The sequence below is a fragment of the Nothobranchius furzeri genome, chromosome 4 (assembly GCF_043380555.1).
Source record: "Nothobranchius furzeri strain GRZ-AD chromosome 4, NfurGRZ-RIMD1, whole genome shotgun sequence".
Lineage (NCBI taxonomy): Eukaryota > Metazoa > Chordata > Actinopteri > Cyprinodontiformes > Nothobranchiidae > Nothobranchius > Nothobranchius furzeri.
Genome location: NC_091744.1, coordinates 73,591,181 through 73,610,116, shown reverse-complemented (window position 1 = coordinate 73,610,116; position 18,936 = coordinate 73,591,181). Strand labels below are relative to the sequence as shown.

At 40.0% G+C, this 18,936-nt stretch overlaps 1 protein-coding gene across 4 annotated transcripts; it reads left to right on the top strand.

The window, feature by feature from the left end:
* Positions 1–2,261: 2,261 nt before the first annotated feature.
* bmal2 (basic helix-loop-helix ARNT like 2) lies at positions 2,262–15,862 on the top strand. 4 transcript variants are annotated; one of them, XM_054733188.2, is made up of 17 exons: positions 2,262–2,415; positions 7,301–7,430; positions 7,523–7,576; positions 8,516–8,557; positions 8,686–8,843; positions 8,968–9,047; positions 9,325–9,417; positions 10,916–11,033; positions 11,103–11,252; positions 11,392–11,635; positions 11,791–11,897; positions 12,071–12,221; positions 12,319–12,389; positions 14,223–14,334; positions 14,462–14,552; positions 15,314–15,413; positions 15,498–15,862. In XM_054733188.2, the coding sequence occupies exons 2-17, from the start codon at positions 7,354–7,356 to the stop codon at positions 15,653–15,655; spliced, it is 1,806 nt and encodes a 601-aa protein (XP_054589163.2). In that variant the 5' UTR covers positions 2,262–2,415; positions 7,301–7,353; the 3' UTR covers positions 15,656–15,862. The 4 variants fall into 4 exon arrangements, with proteins under 4 accessions (XP_054589163.2, XP_015820255.3, XP_054589162.2 ...); XM_015964769.3 differs by lacking the exon at positions 2,262–2,415 and adding an exon at positions 2,419–2,648; XM_070550692.1 differs by lacking the exon at positions 2,262–2,415 and adding an exon at positions 6,781–6,911.
* The last annotated feature ends 3,074 nt before the right edge of the window (positions 15,863–18,936 follow it).

The following is an 18,936-nucleotide window of genomic DNA, read 5'->3' as shown; positions in this document are numbered from 1 at the left end:
CAGAACTCTTTTTTTACTTATCTTTAGATCTCAGTTCTACAGTGTTCAGGTTTATTTTAGTTTAGTAGCTTTGTTTTTTACAGGATTTCGATCTGGTGTTCTCTCCTGCCTGTTTCTGCTCCTCCTCTCAGTTTATTAGTCTCACCTGTGCCCAATTCCCATAATCACCCAGCCCCTGTGTATATGACCCTGTCTTGTCTCTCAGTGTTTAGTTGTCTATTGTCTTTGTCAGCGTTGCTCAGTTGCCTCCTGTGCTTTTGTGTGTGTTTGTTTTTTTGTCTCTCTGTGTGTGTTACTCCTCCAAAATAAAGGATTCTTATTTTTGCAACCGCTCCTGCCTGTGTAGTTCTGGGTTCCTGCATTTTGGGTCCAAACCTTCTTCCCTCATTGTGACACTCACCTTCTGTCTTTTTTGCATTCATGCTGTGTGTCTGCATTACTTTGTTCTTTTTTTAACATAGAGAGGAGTTGTTTTACCTTTTTTTGCTGATGTTTAGACTACTGCGGTCACCTTCAGAGTTCCATTTGACGCAGCACACCTTCTGGTTCTTGGCTACGCTGATTTTACCAAGACTTTTGTTCTTGAAATTGATGCAAGTCACGTGGTGGCAAATCAGAGAAAACATCTTTGGAGATTGCAGAAATGACTAAAACTGGGTCAAGAACTGTCCAATACATTATTGAAAACTGGTCTGATGAGTTCAGATGGACCCTGTTTCAGGTTGATGGTGCATCAGGGTAAGAAGAGAGGCAGATGAAGTGATGCACCCATTGTGCCTGTACAAGCCTGTGGGGGCAGTGCCATGATCTGGGCTTGCTGCAGTTGGTCAGGTCTAGGTTCAGCAACAGGATGTGCTCCAAGAATGAGGCCAGCTGACTACCTGAATATACTGAATGACCAGGTTATTCCATCTTCCCTGATGGCATGGCCATATTAAGATGCCAGGATTCAATGGGCTCCAATAGTGAAAGAGTGGTTCAGAGGGCATGAGACATCATCTTCACACATGGATTGGCCACCACAGAGTCAGGACCTTAAAGTAGCTTTCTGGAGTTTTCCTCTTTCAGAACTTATGTATGATTTTTCAGAAATCTGTAAAAGTGATTATCTCATCATGTACTGCGATATAATGTAAGCATTATGTCTTTTTTTTCTTCATAGCACGCTCCCTGCACCGCAGAGCTCCGTGCCGACCAGAACTAACCAATCCGCTTACATGCTTCAAATTTAAGGAATACCTTGACTGATGCAGAGTTGATGAACTTTCACGGACAAGTAAGTCTCTAAAATATAAATATACGAGTACACAACATGACATGAGAATAATACTTGTAAAACAATGTGTTTTAGCTCTGTTTTTTGGCCACAGAAGGACATAAATAAACAAGAAACGTGAAGTTGCCATCTTAAAAAACGAAAGGAGAAACCATTTGTGTGATATGCTTGTCAGCCACTAGATGGTGCCATCGGATAAGAGAAATACTCCGGAAAGAATCTTTGGGACGTGCTGGAGAAGGCTTTGTGCAGTCGTCAGACTACCATCATCAATGCAAGATCTTGGTGAAACATTAATGCAACACTGGATGGAAGTAAATCTTATGACATTGCAGAAGCTTATCCAAACAATGCTACTGCGAATGTGCACCGGAATGAACGCTTAAGTTCCAAGGAAAGTCCAACAAAATATTAGTATTTTGGGTGACCTTTTTTTGGCGTGCAGTGTATGTTTGAAGTGAATAATGAATCAATGGTGGCACTTTACATCCTTTAGTGAGTAGTTCAGAACTCTAACAGGAAGACAAAAACTGCACTCCTTTAATGCTGGAGGGCAAACTAATAGCTGTTGAGTGTGTCACAAAGTGGAAAAGTTTTAGATTTAGTTTAAGTTGCATGATTTGTGTTTTATTATTGTTGACATGTTTATATTGTGTTTGGAATGGTCTTTCCCATTGTGGTACCTCCCAGAGACACTACTTTGAACTAATGGGAACAGGTGTGGAATTCCCACAGGTGCAACGGACTAATAAAACGAGATATAAAGAACTGAGAAGACTTCAGAAGAGCAGCAGACAACAGAGAGATGCATGATGAGACCTGACTGAGAGCAAGAGATGCACCCTGGACGGCAACAGACTAGCATTTTTAGTAACACTGCAGATATTAACTATTATTTTTAAAAGAAAAAACATGTTTCATTTTTCTCATGGATTATTATATATTATTATAAATCAAGAACGACCCAACTGTTAGTTGAAATAAAACTTTTCAGCCCGATTTGGAGGCAGCGGAACCCCGGGGCGGCATCAGCACTGAACCCGGTGAACCAGTAGGAGGAGACTCTCCTCCGGCTTCCGCGTTTCCGCTGCCTCTCCACCGTCGATGTTCTCCACACTGTTGTCATCGGTCCCACACCGGTACCTCTGCTGCTTACCCCTTCATCTTTACGTTTCGTCTTCCGACGGAAAGCATTAAGCGATTTTCAAACATTTTTGCGGCCCCCCCACAGCCTGTCTAACACGAAGCTGTCGTCCGCCTCATCCATGTTTTGCGGGAGTCCTGGGCCCCGGCACACCGGCTTTGGCTCCAATCATGTCGGCAAAGAATGCAGCGGCTGGCGGCGGTGACAGAGCGGGAAGCGAACCGGCAGGTTATTTAACTAGAACGACCCTACTAACTGTTTATGTACAGAGACAGCTGTTTGGCGTCTGGGTTTAAAATGCGGGGAGAATAGTTGTGTTTAAAAGCCGTTTCTCGACCATTGACTGTAACTTTGCTGAAACTAGGTCAGTAGATCAGTGGAGCAAGCGCGCCCTCTACGCCATTTATGTAACTCTACACGACCTTGTTATTCCTTTCACCTGCTAATGTGATTTTCCTATTCTGGGTGTTTGTCCGTAAATGTGGAATTACAAATAAACCGTTTTAAAAAAGCTCGTTATTGGTAATCGTAAACATCGACGTAGCTTAGCGGTGATGCCAAGGCCTGCTTATCGGAGGCAGTGATGTTTGTGATTTGTGATGGTGCTGTGTGGACAGCTTGTTCTGGTCGGATTTTCGATGTTTTGACTCCTGAAATACAAATTATGTCCTGCTATAATACTTCTTCTGTGTTTAGGCTTTACCAAAATGGTTTTTCATTGTCGGTTGGATCGGCTTTAGTCGTTTTGTTCTTTTCGTTTAGCGTTAGCGACGTTAGCCACAATGGCTGTATGGCAGACTGCTGTAACATATAAGCAAATTGTACAAATTTAAATTATTCCTTGTTTTAAATTCACCAGAAGTTTACAATTTCAAAATGTATTGTTTAAATTAACTTTCTTTAGTAATTGCTATTTTCTTAATATATACACTCCTACTAGATGTAGATAATTTTCTGAATGGTTTATGTTTTAGCTATACATCAGTGGTGTCCATTCTTGGAGTTCAATGTTGAAAATTTGTTGTATTTTATTAATTTCCCTGCATAAACCCACCTGTTTAGCATGTCATTGTGTTCAACAGAAGCATCTTACTCGTCCACTGATTCAAATAAGTTGTGTTGAAGCAAAGAAGCATCTAAAGATGTGGTTCTACAATTTTTATATAAAGTAGTACCTCAGAACATACTAGTCTGTCTTGAGTACTACCATTATTACACAGTAGTACAAGCTACTAATACAGAGTTTTAAAGATCTGTTGCAAAATTGGGTCTGGAGTTTATTATGAAGGAAATAAATAACAGAGGCATAGTTTTTGAGCAAGCAAGGTTAATTTATTTAAAAATAGTAAGGGTTTTAACAATCAGATGTAATAAAAGACATATCATAAAAATACTAAAGTGATGCATCAAACTGTAAAACCATTACAAATATCAAACACAAATGGTTAATTTCAAAACCAACTGTCATAGTTCACTTCTGTCCAGCTGCTGTTGAGGGCATAAATAATTTACTAATGAACTGTAGATGTAGGGGTGGGCAATATAGATGATATAAGGTAGAAACAATATAAAATTGGGTAATGATAGAGTTTTTGGCTATACCGCGATATCGTGATAACACATGATGTCACTAAGATGTGCACCCTGCTGACATTGGGACAACAGAATGGCAGTGACTGCAAGCATGGGGTGGGCGGAGGAGGAGGCTTATATGACTCATGTGGCATATATTTGTCACATGAGGATATTTAAAAGCATGTCATTTTGACATATATAAACAGAGGAAAAAATGTATCGCAATATATATCGTTACCGCACATGCTTCAGATTATATCGCAATATAGATTTGAGGCCATATCCCTCAGCCCTATCTAGATGAATCAATTATTTCCTTCTTTGGGGCAGCTTCAGTTTTTGATGCTGAGCTGCTGCAAAACAAATATATTTAGTTATAGGCATCAACCTTGGTTGTTCCTTTTGTAAAAAAGAAATGGTAGCTTAATTATGGGTTCTGGTAAACATGACTATTGTGTGGAGTGATTATTATTGGTGTTCACATTCACTCACTCACTCACTCACTTACACAAGGATCAAAATTTAAGCCAAAGTTCAGTAAAGGACTCATGTTCCTCCCCTGTCACTAGGCTTCTAAAATGTGCCACTAAAGAGTGTTTATGGTTTGGATGCAGGTCTGGCAGTCTCAATTGTAGAGCTGAAGAAAAATAATCGATGCATCGAGGTGCAGACATAAACGATTCTGAATTGTAGATTCAGCGTGCTGTGATCGATTATAGTGAAATGCAGTTTTGTTTTGTTTTTACCCCGGCACTGGCATCACATCCAAATTTGTCAGAGTGGGACGTGTCCTACATTTACTGAGTAAAAAATACTGGTCCGCCTTTATGTGTTGATCCAGGGCTGAGCGCTGGAGTTCTAACCTGAGACTAAGACTGGGCAGTAAATCAAAAATGTATCTTAATCTAAATTTCTGACTCTTAATATCATTTTTCCTATGTCAATAAATTCGATAGTAAATAAAAAGAAATACGTGTGTAGGTTGGGAGCATTCAAGCCCCTGTAAGAAGTGATTCACGTGAAACATGATTTAATGTAATACATGTTACAGCCCCATCTATTGAACAACTTTTCTCTCTGCGCATGCGTGCAGTTATGGTCCATTTATCATTATCAAGGTGAAATCCTCAATATATCGTAGGGCTGGGCGATATGGCCTAAAATTAATATCACAATATATTGAGGATTTCACCTCTAATGATAAATGGACGATAACTACAGGTATGCGCAGAAACAGAAGTTGTCCACTAGATGGGGCTGTCACGTGTATTACATCCAGTCGCAATTTTACATGACTCAAGGTGGTTCAGCTTCTTAAAGGGACATGAACGTTGTCAACCTACACACATCTTTTCATTTTTTTGTTATCAAATTTGTTGATATGGGAAAATTTATCTCGATAATTCAGAAAATTTCAATGCCGATAAATTCTTATTGCCCAACCCTAATGATATTGATTTTAGGCCGTATCCCCCTCCCCCAGCCCTACCTCAGACCTGACCTGAACCGGGTAAATGCAGTTGGTTCAGTCAGATTTGGGCCAGTGAATTATGTTGATTGAGCAGGTTGGGTCGCTCGAAAACGAGAGTACAGGAGAGTAAGCTACAGGAATTCCCATCATCTCCAGAGATGCCATGGACATGAGGAGATAATAAAAGTTACACAGGACAGGTTTGTGGAAAGGTGTGTTTATCTGATTAGTGAAGGAGATCTATCGGCTCGGCAGAATATCATTTAATCCTAATCCAGCCTACGGCCTCCTGTTGGTGTTATCAGCAAGAATAAAACAAACATTATTGGAAGTTTAGGATTTCTAAAAATGTTTTTGTATTTTCTGCATTAAACAGAACTTGATTAGTTCTCAAACATTTCTGAAATGAGATTATTGGGTTCAAACTAAATAACAAACTAAGCCAAACATTTTATTTTGTGTTATTTATTTCTTACACCCTTGAACTGCAGCATAAATATTTGACTCTAAAGTTGCTCAAAGACAAAAACAAAAAAAAACAAAGCTAATATATGGACCCATTATGGATTTTATAACCTAAATTGAAGAATTGGACATGTCCTTTTAAGTTTTCAGCATTTTTTATTTTAATATTGTTAGCTTCTGCAGAGCGAGTTCTCCCATAGCCTGAGATGTTGAATGAGGACACAGATTTTTTTTACTTTGTTAAATCTTAAATGTCTAATGTTTTGCACTTTTACATTGTCCTCAGGTCTGCTGTGAACGAAGAGCTTTTGGGGATGGTCAGACATGTTTTTGATTAAATAAGCAATTATCTGACATCTATTAATCGATGAAACACAAATCCATATGAAATTATCGCGAGACATCAAAATATCGGATTGAATCAAATCGCTGACCCAATCATTGTATCAATGTCCCCATAATGAACAGCAAAGGTGTGCATGCGAGCCACGAAGCCGCTTTCTGATCAGGGTCAAGGAGAGGTTGACCCTGGCTTCAGGGTCTCTCCACCACCACATGTTGAGTTTGGAGACATTTTTGTTGGAGCCATATTTGCTCTTTGCTTGATGCAGAGTAGAGTAAAATGTATTTTTTGTTCAATTTAACATCACGTTAGTCCAACTATTACAGAAATGTTTTTATTTTAACCTATTGCTGTATTGATACCAAAATAGAAAATAAATGAAAAATAATTGTGGAAATTAAAATTTTAAAGAATTAATAAGGAAGTAATGAAATACATTACAAGAATATATAATATTTTCTAAAAAATTTTCCCTAATTTATTTATTGTCTATTTTTGCAGGAAGATCGATCCATTGATACATACTATATATACACATTTGTTAAAGTGCAGCAGATGCTCATTCAGGTCTTAAGTGAATGGACGAGTTAAAGACCAGATGAGCCTGAGAGAACAGCTGAAGGAGCTGGGTAAACGGGTATGTTTACAACCTGGTGACCATTCAGCTACTTGCCGCCTTTGTAGCTCTGTAATCTGGAAAAATTTGGCAGGTTGAGGTGGATTAGGGCCGAGTCAGGTCAGTGCTGATCAGTTAATGAATATTTAGGTCACAGAGACTCTGGAGCTCAGTAGAAAGTAAGTGTCATCAGTTACAGCCATCTTTGCGTTTCTGATATCTGTAAAACTCTGCAGAATTGTGTTTTTGCCTTTTTCTGTCTCACTCAAAATAGAATGATTGCATGCAAAGTCAGTGGTTTCTGACAGTAGTTAGTTTTTGTATGCTGTAGGGGCTGAATTCATAATATTTGCACCTCTGCCTCAATAAACATGATTGAAAAACCCAAATCACTGTTCTTTGTGTTTTAGATGACGTGCTGGTTGAGGAAGAACAAAGCAGGTCAGTGTCTCTGTCCGGCTTGATGTCTCCGTCTCTGACAGCCGGTATGTCCCTCAACATGGAAATGCACAGGAAACGCAAGGGCAGCACAGACAACCAGTGAGTTCTTTATTTTCCATTTAACATGCTAACAAGTCCAAACCCAAAGGCTAAACTGATAGTGATTTTCATTGTTTTTGTTTCTTTATTAGGGATTCAAAGCTGGCTGCAATTGAGGATGGAGATGTGGAAGATGACCAAAACAGGTGCACAAAACAAAAAACTAAAAGCATTCCTGTTTAAATAAACGTAAAACTAATTAAGTTTGTGCCAGTCAAAATTAAAGCCATAGTATGCAACTTTTACATGTTAAAATCATCTCATTTAGTCAGTATATGCTAAAATGAGCCTTTGCAGGGTTAACTCATTCACTGCCAGCCATTTTCTGAACAGAAAGCCTCTGACTGCCAATGTTTTTGAGCATTTTTACGGTTTTTTGAAGAGTCACAGAATATTGTGCTCTATGACCATTTAAACACCAAAACTACCAAAACAAAAGAGAAGACTCACTTCTTCCATCAGGAAGAATCAGCATATTTCTAGCTTTTTCCGTTCTTTCACAATCTGTTGTCGAAGTGTGAGCTGCAGAAGCTTTTCTGGGCCTTTAGGCATGGTGGCGTCCCAAAACAATCTCCTAATTCATGGATTGTCTGATTTCTGATCACATGACATGTGACACACACGGATGGAAATCAACTTTAGAGCTGTGATGTTTACTCTTAAGGTGTGCAAGCTCGTTCCCAAGCCTTCCCCGTTAAAAAACACAATTGACGACTTTAGTCATCAATGGCAGTGATTGAGTTAATGAAGTGTCACTCAGACCCACACTGCCCCCTGTGGCCAGAATATTGCACTTGCAACTTGAGAGTGCTGGTCCGGTTCCTGTTGGACTTAGTAATGTGACGTGTCAGCCTTGCAGTCTGCTTCCAGCATCCTGCATGTTTTAGATTGTGAACACAGCTGATTTGTTTGATTTAGTAATGAAAGGCTCCTGTAGAAACGAATGAAGGCTGAGGAGACATTTCAGCAGTTAGACTAAGGTGTTAAACAGGCAAAAGAAACAGAACACTAAGGGTGCTAAAAGTGAGCTAAAACTGCCTAGTATTCATTTAATCAGCTTAGATATTTACTTTTTCCCTTCACAGGTCAGATGGAGAAGACCAACATGCCAAAATAAAGTGCTTCAGGTATACTCAATTTATAAAACATCAATCCTGAGCTTTTGCTCTTGATTTGGCCATGTTTTGCAGGTTATTGAAGTTGTACGGTAAAAAATAACCTATATATTTACTTTTTTCTTTATTTGTTTTCACAGGGAACCTCATAGCAAAATTGAGAAAAGGAGACGGGAAAAAATGAACAATCTCATTAACAGGCTTTCAGCCATGATACCGACGTGTAACCCCATGTCTCGTAAGCTGGACAAACTCACCGTGCTCCGGATGGCGGTGCAGCATCTCAAATCTCTCAAAGGTGCAGGATTTCAGACTGTTTAGCTCCGCTTCACCAATAGGACAAATTATTAGAGCTTTGAGATTCATTATATTGTGTAGCATGCAGTTATCTGGAACTGGACTAACGGCGTCTTTGTTTTCAGGTTCAGCTAGCACGTTTTCTGAATCTAGTTACAAACCATCATTCCTCCCTGATGAGGAGCTTAAACACCTAGTCCTCAAGGTAAACATGCTGATAAAAGCATTGTTAGGAAGCATCACCTGTCAGTCTTATAATTCACAACTAGGTGATGCTAATACATAAAAATGTTAGAACTTTGTATAATATGTTGTATAATCAAGTTTCTCACTTAGTGCTTATATATTATTATGTTTAGAGTTTCTGCTTTAAAAGTGTAAAATCCAATGTTTTTTGATTAGTTTATAAAAATCTCAGTGGCTACTTGTTCTTGTCTTGAACACACCATCTCATTGGCTCTTCTTTTATTTTCACTGTGCAGGCTGCAGATGGGTTCCTGTTTGTAGTGGGCTGTGATCGTGGAAAAATAGTGTTTGTATCAGAGTCCGTCACGACGATATTAAATTATAGTCGGGTAACACTTTTATGTTTATCACAGAAGAGTGTTTGATCGTGTGAAAACGCCTGGCACGCCAGATGGGTTGTGTTATTTTCCGCAGTTAGCAGCAGGCTGGAGTTCACTAGGCGAGGCTGATTCTTGAGGGACGGGTTTTCTTTAGTAAGCTCAAGGAATGATAAATTATGAAGCTTTTGATCACTGAATTAAAGGTGTGGTTTACTTGTTTATCCAATCATTTGCAGTGTTCCCTGGTGTAAGTCAATGTCTTATGAGTCATAAAAATAAACCTATGGTTCCTTCAGTCTGAGATGCAGAATAGGCTGGCACAGAGGTGAGCTGAAAACAGCAGAATTGCTCATTATTATTAATGATATGCACACAGCTCGCTTCTGACTGGCTAACAGAACACGTTCAGCCTTGTTGCAAGGTGATGACCAAGACACTCGCCGCTGTCCGTCCCAATCCCAACACTTGCACTTCCACATTCACGCCCTACGCCTTCACGATCCCGGCCCGGGGTGCGAGTGTGTAGGGTGTCCTGTTTCTCAAGTGCACAAGTTGATCACGCCTTTTTTGCACCCTTGATCCTCACTTCACTTAAGTTGGCATCGATGGGTACTTGGGCGAAGGGCATTACCCACAATCCTTTGCTGCGGGAGAAAAGTGTCTTTTCTGAAAATATGTATTTTCAAATGAAAGTAGTTTATTTTAGGATGATTAATTGATGCTCTTCATGTTTTAGACAAAGCAGAAATGAATGTAACTTTATTTCAAATAATTGTTTGGTTGTTTCTTTTAAAGTTGTTAATAAAGGTTGTTTTTTTTTTTAAGTAGCACAGCGACCAGCATCCCGGCATGCGTTGAAGTTGATGATACAATGCTCCCCATTCTAATTTGGCAATTATTTGCACACTTGTGTACCACACACTCAAAGCCTTACTGCACACTTCCTCCAAGTGCACTTCACAGAAAATCGTTGGGCGCAGTGCGAGTATTGGGATTGGGCCTCTCTCCTTGCTGCAAAAAAAAAAAAAAACATTTAAAAAACCTGTCCTGTGGGCGATCGTGAGCCAAGATGGCCGTGGCCATGAATGCAAATTCAGTGTGACATAGATATGTGAGGATTTTCAAATCCTAGAGTTTCACTGTCTATTTTCTATCAGAAGCTAATGCAGGATATCTGTGTAGGAGACTGTTTTATGTTCAGCCTGCATGAAAAATTCAAGAGTGGCCGATTATGATCAGAAATAATTAGAAAAGGTTTTTTCTGTGAACCACACCTTTATAAGCATAACAAAATTCTCTTACTAAAGTCTGAATCTGGCTCCATTTCTGCTTCACGCAACATCTGGTGTGCTCGGCGTGCAAATAATCGATTTTTATTCTGCAAAGTATGCATTAACTATGTTTAGTTAAACTAGTAATAACCAGTTCTAGATGTTTTAAACCTTTTTTTCTACATAGGAGTTCTGTTTACGTTTATTTAGTGTTTTTTTGTTTTATTTTCTTTTAGGCGGAGCTGATTGGACAGAGTTTGTTTGATTACATCCACCCTAAAGACATGGGGAAAGTCAAAGAGCAGCTGTCTGCTTCGGAATTACATCCTCGCGAACGACTAATAGATGCTAAAAGTAAAGCATTCATTTTTGTATGCATATGTGAGCGTGTGTGAGTGTACTTATGTCCTCTTGTGTCTCCAGCTGGTGTTCAGGTCCAGGCTGACCTCCCTGTTGGTGCATCACGGTTGTGTTCTGGTGCACGTCGCTCGTTCTTTTGTCGAATGAAGTACAACAAAATACCTGTCAAAGTGGAAAACAAGGAATCCCAGGCAAACGCCTCCAAAAAGAAAGGTACCACCCACAGCGGACGACTCGTATTTCTGAAAAACTTTTAAGTTGAAGGAGCAAATTTATTAGTTTTTAATGCATGTGTATGTGTCTGTTCTCTGTGCTATTGGATGGATGGGATCTTGTGTTTGCTTATGATTAGAGACGCAGAAGTACTGCACAGTCCACTGCACAGGCTACATGCGCAGCTGGCCCACCAGTCAGATGGGAGCAGAGGGCGAGGGCGAGGCAGAGAAGCAGGATAGCTCCTTCTTCAGCTGCCTGGTGGCGGTGGGACGCATCCACTCCCACGCTTCTCCTCAAGTGAACAGGGAGGTCCGAGTTAAACCCACGGTGTTCATCACGCGCTACGCCATGGATGGCAAATTCACCTTTGTTGATCAAAGGTACATTTTAGTAAGAAGATGGTGAGGGGCTGGAATCGGGTAGTTGGTTTTGTTTTGCAGAAATGAGATGCAAGCGTCTTAAATCAGAACTTTTTCATTTTAAAACCCAGTTAATCATTATTATTTACATATTATAAATCCTCTCTCTTTTCCAGAGCAACGACTGTTCTTGGTTATCTTCCTCAAGAACTACTCGGGACATCCTGCTACGAGTACTTCCATCAAGATGACTTACTACATTTAGCTGATAGACATCGAAAAGGTGAATTACTGATATTCTCAGACATCTACCATTTTTATCTTTTTTAATTGTAAAGTAAGGTTGCATCTATATGAAAGGATTTTAAATTATTGCTAATATTTTCTTGCTCTCTGCTTGCACATGCCGCTGTTTTATTTCCAGTGTGTGTTTTAACTTGCTCTCTTCTCTCGTAGTGCTGCGGAGTCGAGAGAAAATAGAGACAAACTGCTATAAATTCAAAACAAAACATGGTTCTTTTGTCACTCTGCAAAGTCAGTGGTTTAGTTTTGTAAATCCCTGGAATAAAGAAGTAGAATACATAGTGTCAACTAACACCGTTATATCGTGAGTACATGGGTTTTTCATGTTTTATTTGTGTCTGAATGTTCGGACAGACGCTAACCAGAGTTTTTCTTTATTCTGTTCCTCATCTGATGTGCAGGCATGACAACAGTCGAACAGGACGATCGGGAAATAAGTCGGATCAGTCAAGCAATTCCAAGATTTCAGAAGGTCAGCTGTCATAATAATAATAAAAAAAACACAATATTTACGGTTTTGACTGTAATTTTCTACCATTCAGTCATTTCTGTTAAATAACCTCGGTCAGACAGTTTGTGGCTGCTGTTGGTCTTAAAAGGATACTTTGCAACTTTTTCATATTTTTCAAATCATTTTCTTGACCCAGTATGTGCTTAAATGTTTACAGGGCTAATGAAAGGCCACACAGCCCCTATCGCCATAATATTCCACTTGCAACTTCAGACTGGCAGTCTCTCTGTTGGGACTTAGAAACATTGAGTTCACATGCCTGATGCTGCAGTCTCGTTCCAGCACATTTTCTGCATGTTTTAGATCATTAACACAGCTAATTTGTTTACTTTTATGATAAACCACTCCTGTAGACGTTAAATAAGGCTGGGGAGACATTTCAGCTGTTAGATTAAAAAGACAAACACACAGCGAGAAAATGAGTTTTCTCTGCAGAGTGGCTGGGCTCTCCCTTAGAGATAGGGTGAGAAGCTCGGTCATCCGGGAGGGGCTCGGAGTAGATTTGCATCTCCTCCACATCAAGGGGAGCCAGTTGAGGTGGCTCCGGCATCTGGTAAGGATGCCTCCTGGACGCCTCCCTGGTGAGGTCTTCCGAGCACGTCCAACTGGGAGGAGGCCTAAAGGGAGACCCAGGACACGTTGGAGGGACTATGTCTCTCACCTGGCCAGGAAATGCCTTGGGATTTCCCCAGAGGATCTGGCCCAAGTGGCTGGGGAGTGGGAAGTCTGGGCCTCTCGACTTAGGCTACTGCCCCCGCGACCGGACTCTGGATAATGGGTGAAAATGGATGGATGGCACAGCGAGGAGATAGATTTTGCTTTCAGTTCTGCAAACGGACACTAGGGGGTGCTAAAAGCAAGCCAAAACTACCTACCGTAATTTACAGACTATAGAGCGCACCTTAATATAAGCCGCACCGGGCTAAAAGCCGCAGATATCTACTGAATTGAAAACGTAGTTTAACTGAACGTAACTGAACTGATCAGTATCAAACAAAACAGAAATTATTGATTAGTTTATTCATCGTCCTCCTGCGCACTGAAACCACTGAAGTCATCTTCTTCAGTGTCGGAGTTGAACAGCCTCAGAAGAGCTTCGTCACACACCTTTTCTGTGGCGATGTCAGTGTCGCTCTCCGTGTTGCTGTCATCCCCGGGTGAAGCTGGGAAAACAAGCAGCGCCGTTTTACTGTGAAAAAAATCCTCCTGGGCGTTTTCCGTAGCACTCCTTTAACCATTCCTTCATTAGACTTTCCAGCATCCATCCTTTCTGGTTGACTAAAGCCGCACCTCATTATAAACCGAACGGTTCAAAGCGTGGGAAAAAGTAGCAGCTTATAGTCCGGAAAATACGGTAGTTCCCCTTTAACTTTTTATTTACCTAGAATTTTGTTTCTAATGAATAAAAGATCAAATCACATGAGAAGTGATTTTAAAAAGAACAGGAACTCATTTAGAGAAAGTCAAAAGTTACCTCCAGCTTTGCAACAAATAATGTGCGCAAAAGTGGGATGTTGAACAATAAAATGTCCATTATAAAGTTAATGTAAACACAGGAGTACAATGCTGGTTTGCTCAGGTACTGTATGTTACGGTAGGCAACTATTTTTATGACCAGTCAAACCTAGCATAGATCAGTTTTAAATGCAGCCATGAGAATCTTAATTACAAACGGTCATTAAAGTGTTACGATTATTTCTATAAAACTGTAAAAATACCAAAATGGTTCTATATCTGAGATCACAGAGTTTGTGGTCATGTTTTAATTTTTCTTTTCATGCTGTATCTGTTAAGACTGCAAAAAGTCCCTTCCAGTGATACCAGGCATCTCCTCTGCACCTGGAACCATGATTTATGCTGGGAGCATAGGGACCCAGATCGCCAACGAGCTGCTGGATTTTAACAAGTACGCTCTAACTCCGGCAGATCGATAATAACACACAGATAATGATAACATCAGCCTTTTTTTGTTGTTGTGGTTCTCACTGCTGTGTTTTATGATTAGGTTAATTTGTGTCTTTTTTTTTCCCCAGGCTGAACTCATCCCCTTCCAGTGGAAACACGAGTCCTTTCAGCCAGCCACAAGATAAATCTCCTCAAACACTCAATCAAATCAGCAACAGTGTACGTTTTGTGATATGTCCCAAACTAAAGCATCCTTATCCACAAAACCTCATGAATGTTGTCGCTCAGTCCACATGTTCAGTGTTAGAGTGGCCCCTAGTGGACACTTTAGCATCAAGCTTTCACAGCTACCTCACATTTCTATTTTTAGCGTTGTTGTTAGGCCATGTTATATTTCAGCTGAGACCTGGATGCTGCACAAGTTCCATTCATCACACTCTGTGTTCACAGCAGACTGTTGAGTTTAGAGCCTGTCCAGCACTTTTCACATGGTTTTGATGATGTTTAGCGCACAAGGCAGACTTGACTTTGGGAGTTAGGGGTGCTGATGACACTTGTGTGTTCAGACTGAAAGTCTGAGGTTTTAGAGATGAACTGGTCGGTGTGCACTTGAGTCGCAACAAATTTCTGTTTCAAAGCTAAACAAGGAAATCTACTTGGGAAATGCAAGTAGAAAACTCTCAAGGTGTTTTAAGGAACTTTCAATCCATCAGATTAGATCGGTTGAGGCTCTGCTGGGTCATTAGTTGGTTTTATCCAAAACGCACCAATGAAAACTAGTTTGCTCCTGCTTGAATGTGGCCCTTTTTAAGTTCAAAATGTCACAGATCCTTAATGCAGAAGCTGGTAATTAGGAGAAAACCTGCTGGTGAATGGGTTTTCAATTGGCCTTTCACACGTGCCCTGTCTGTTTGTTACCACCCCTTTTGATAAAAGCATACTTTGATCACTATAAAGCTCCCGTTTGTTTTGGTCCATAGGTGCCAATGGGCGAAACATCTGACATGGAGATTCCAGGAAAGTCGAGCTCTGAGAGTGAGCCTCAGGGAGCTTCATTCTCAGGAGGAGACTCTCTGATGGGTACTCTCACATTCTGTTTAATATACATGTGCTCAGATACGTATGTCTTTGTTTATGCGTTTTCTCTTGGATCTCTTGCATCAGGGGAAAATTCCCAGCTGGATTTGGACAGTGTAGTTGGACCTGGTCTCAACAGTCTTAGTAACGATGAAGCGGCCATGGCGGTGATCATGAGCCTCCTGGAGACGGACACAAACTTCGGAGAAGCCGTAGACTTTGAAGAGATGCACTGGTCTTTGTAAAACCTGCATTACAGCTGCTGGGAGACATTGTGGGACCTTAAAATTCACAAAGCAGCATTTAGTTTTTTTTTAAGGACATTAAATTATTAGTTGCCCCTTTTGAGCATAAGCTGTGGAGTGTTTGGGTGGTTGCTCTGAAAAGAACTGGACTGGTGAAAATAAGGGACACTTAACGCCTTGCAGCAGTCTGTTTGCCCTGAAACACTGTTCCTCAGTACTTAAACCTAGACTTCTTCCTTCCAACAAACATAGATGGTGGCATTACAAAAAAGTCTTTTCACTTGGTACTGTATGATTAATTAAAGCGAAATGTGAGGAAGAAAGCTTGACACCAGATAGCGCCTCTGCTTAGTTAATACCACGCCAGAGCAAATCCTCCGCCTTTTAGAGTAAACCACGATGTGGCGCTCAGAAAGTTTCTCATTATTGGTGGAAACGGCCCCGTCACCTCTTCTCATGCATGCTGACCCAAACACGCTGTGCATGTGTGTCTTAAAGGGACAGTGTGCATCAGAAGGTTCTCGTTCTAATGTGGAAGAAGAGTTTTTTTTTATCCCTATACATTTAGGAGAAAGTAACTCGTTGTATGAGTGGGCACCACAGAACAACTTCATGCAAAGCGGAATAAGGCGCTTTAAAAGTGCTGAAAATAAGGTTCAAATGCAACAGCCAAACAACCGGAGAAGAGGGGACTCAGGGAGTTAACCAGTTTAAAGTTTTACGTGCTTTCCTACCTGCTGTACCTGATACTTGTTGTCACGAGTACTAGTTCACCTGCGCATCCGTCGTTCTGCAGGTAAACCACCACTTTGTGTTAGGGGTTTTTGTTTAATGTACTTTTATTATCATGCACTGACTTGTTTCTGGACACGTATTAATGTTTCATGTGCTAATTTGAAGCACACAGCGTCATGCCATCAAGGAGTTGTGTTATGCAGAACCATCATTCCTTAAGTTCTAAATTAAAATATGTTCATAAAGTTTTTTTTTTTCTTTTAACAGTTTGTGCATGATTCCTGAAGTTACAAGAACACTTACTGTCTCATAGGTTTGGGTAGAACTTGGGAGTCCTTGAACTTTATGAATTCTGTCACCTTTTACCTCAAATGAAGTTCTGACCTTTCTCTTAGATCTGCACATTTTAGCTTTTTGATTATTTTGGTTGGCAATCTATTGCTCTGTCATATGGTGTCAAGTCTTTGTTACTACATTGCAGAAACATTTACAAAAATGGTCATTTTCCGTCTTAAATGGACAGTCTTGCTAATTTAGCTGAGATAATATTTTTGGTTTTTACCTATAGGGTCAGTTGAAGAAAGCTAATGTTTTATCTGTTTTCTAGGTTCTAAGCATTTTGTTTCAAATTGTAAAATGTAACAATTCCCATAACTTTAGTTCAATTCTTTATGCAGCTAAGCAGAGTTAACATTAAGCTCTTTGTAAATCCTGGGGACTGCTGTGTATGTGACATTTACCCGTTTGGTTTAAGGTGTTGTAAGTCCGATTGAAAGCAACATTAGTATTTTAACAAAATTTGTTTTTCCAAGTTTTTTTTTCATTTTACCTTAAATAGTAAGTACATCTACAGCCAAACATGGGTTAGTTTGAACTGTGTTGATATCTCAGGCCACGATTTAGGAATTGCACAAGGACTGTTAAGTAGGAACTCTTGTTTCTACGGTCAAACAAGTTCTTGTGAATTGTGAAGAAAACTGTCTGTTATGCTTGAATTGTGAAGAGCTGGCTGATGGAGCTGCTGAACCCACAGGATCCCTCCTGCCTGTGTCCGAAGTGCCTTTGGTCATTTGTTCTCGGACACAATCCCAGCATATTGACCGGACGGCTGAAATACAGCATCGGATTAAAGTGATACTGGCATTCGTCCTAAATGACATGGACGAGGAGACTAAACACAAGCTGGACATGTTGGTTTCTGTACCAAACATGCAATGCTATGGAGCCATGCCATAGATGCTAACTGGTAATTTTTAAAGAAAAATGTCAATTTTGTAAACATATTTTTGTTCTTCCTGTGCATATTCTTCCATGATTTCAGTGTTGTGGCTGTCATTTCCCTAGAAAACTAATATATAGCCCAAATATCATTTATTGAAATTTTTGTCTTCTTTTTCCACAAATGTTTTTGTCTCCATTTGAAATAAAAAGTAGTTTTTCAAAAGCCAGAAACCTGTTATTTTAATGCTTTAATGTAATGTTACGTTAGTAGCATTGAAAACATGGACTAGTCTGTACACCAGAGGAAGGATTTTATTTGGGATTATTATGAAGTTTGTTTCTAATTTCCATTCTTGTCCTTTCAAGCTACAAGGTAATTGTCTGCATAAAGGAACCCCAAAGCTTTTGTGTTGATCATTATTCTAAATTATGAATCTTTTATTGGTGGGAGTTTCCTGGTGTTGCCAGGCCAGTTATAGGATTCATATAGCTGCTGCTTCAATCAAACCCAACACACTTCAGCAGAATAATGCACCTTTATAGTTGTTTGAACGGATAATGGTGGGAAATGTTTGGATTTTGTATGGGACTGGCTATATTAGTGCAAATATGTAATCAGTAAAAGCCTCTGTGCATGGAAGGGGTTTTGAGATTAAAGGGGATACCAGTTTAAACTCTGTTTGGATGCGTTCATAAAAGGAGCACTGAGTGATGATTGGATAAGAGACATGGTGGAATGCAACCCCAGCATGGTGAAGGTAGAGAGGCCCCACAGGAGGAATTCTTGCAGAGTAAACCTGCAGACACATGGATGACCTGATCTTTGGTGTCACTGAATAAACTGTGTGTGAACAGATACCCACACAAACCATGTTAAAGTGCCTTTTTCAATATGATTTAATTCTATTTATTCCAATATTTTATCACTAGATAGTTATTGTTTTTAGTGCATCAGGGATGACCTGAACCCAATTACAAATACTCACCGGTAGATGTCGCTTTTTGTCATTTGATGCAGATAAGAATGCTTCCTTCTTGTTCCAGCACAAAATATCGGGGGGAAAATCATACACCTTTATTTTATCAAATGTATGTCGAAATTGTCCATTGTGGAAGGAAATTTGAACTACATTCCCCCCAAACGGACGAATGAAAATGTACTGAACGTCAAACTGTGAGATTCGCGCAAGATTTTTTAACAGGTAATAAAGTTTTTGTTTTTAATTTTCCTGGGAAAACTTGTTTCTCCCATGTTTCACCTACAATGAACGCCCCGTCGGGCGGAGCTTTCCAGGCGTGACGTCCCACTTTTTCCAACTGCCGTG

What these genes read in the sequence shown, in the direction of transcription:
- bmal2 (XM_015964769.3), top strand. Translation starts at nt 2,591, where the DNA reads ATGTCGGCAAAGAATGCAGCGGCTGGCGGCGGTGACAGAGCGGGAAGC. An exon ending in AGCGGGAAGCGAACCGGCAG is followed by an intron (nt 2,649 to 7,300) that starts GTTATTTAACTA and finishes TTTGTGTTTTAG; the next exon opens with ATGACGTGCTGGTTGAGGAA. An exon ending in AGCTGATAGACATCGAAAAG is followed by an intron (nt 11,898 to 12,070) that starts GTGAATTACTGA and finishes CTTCTCTCGTAG; the next exon opens with TGCTGCGGAGTCGAGAGAAA.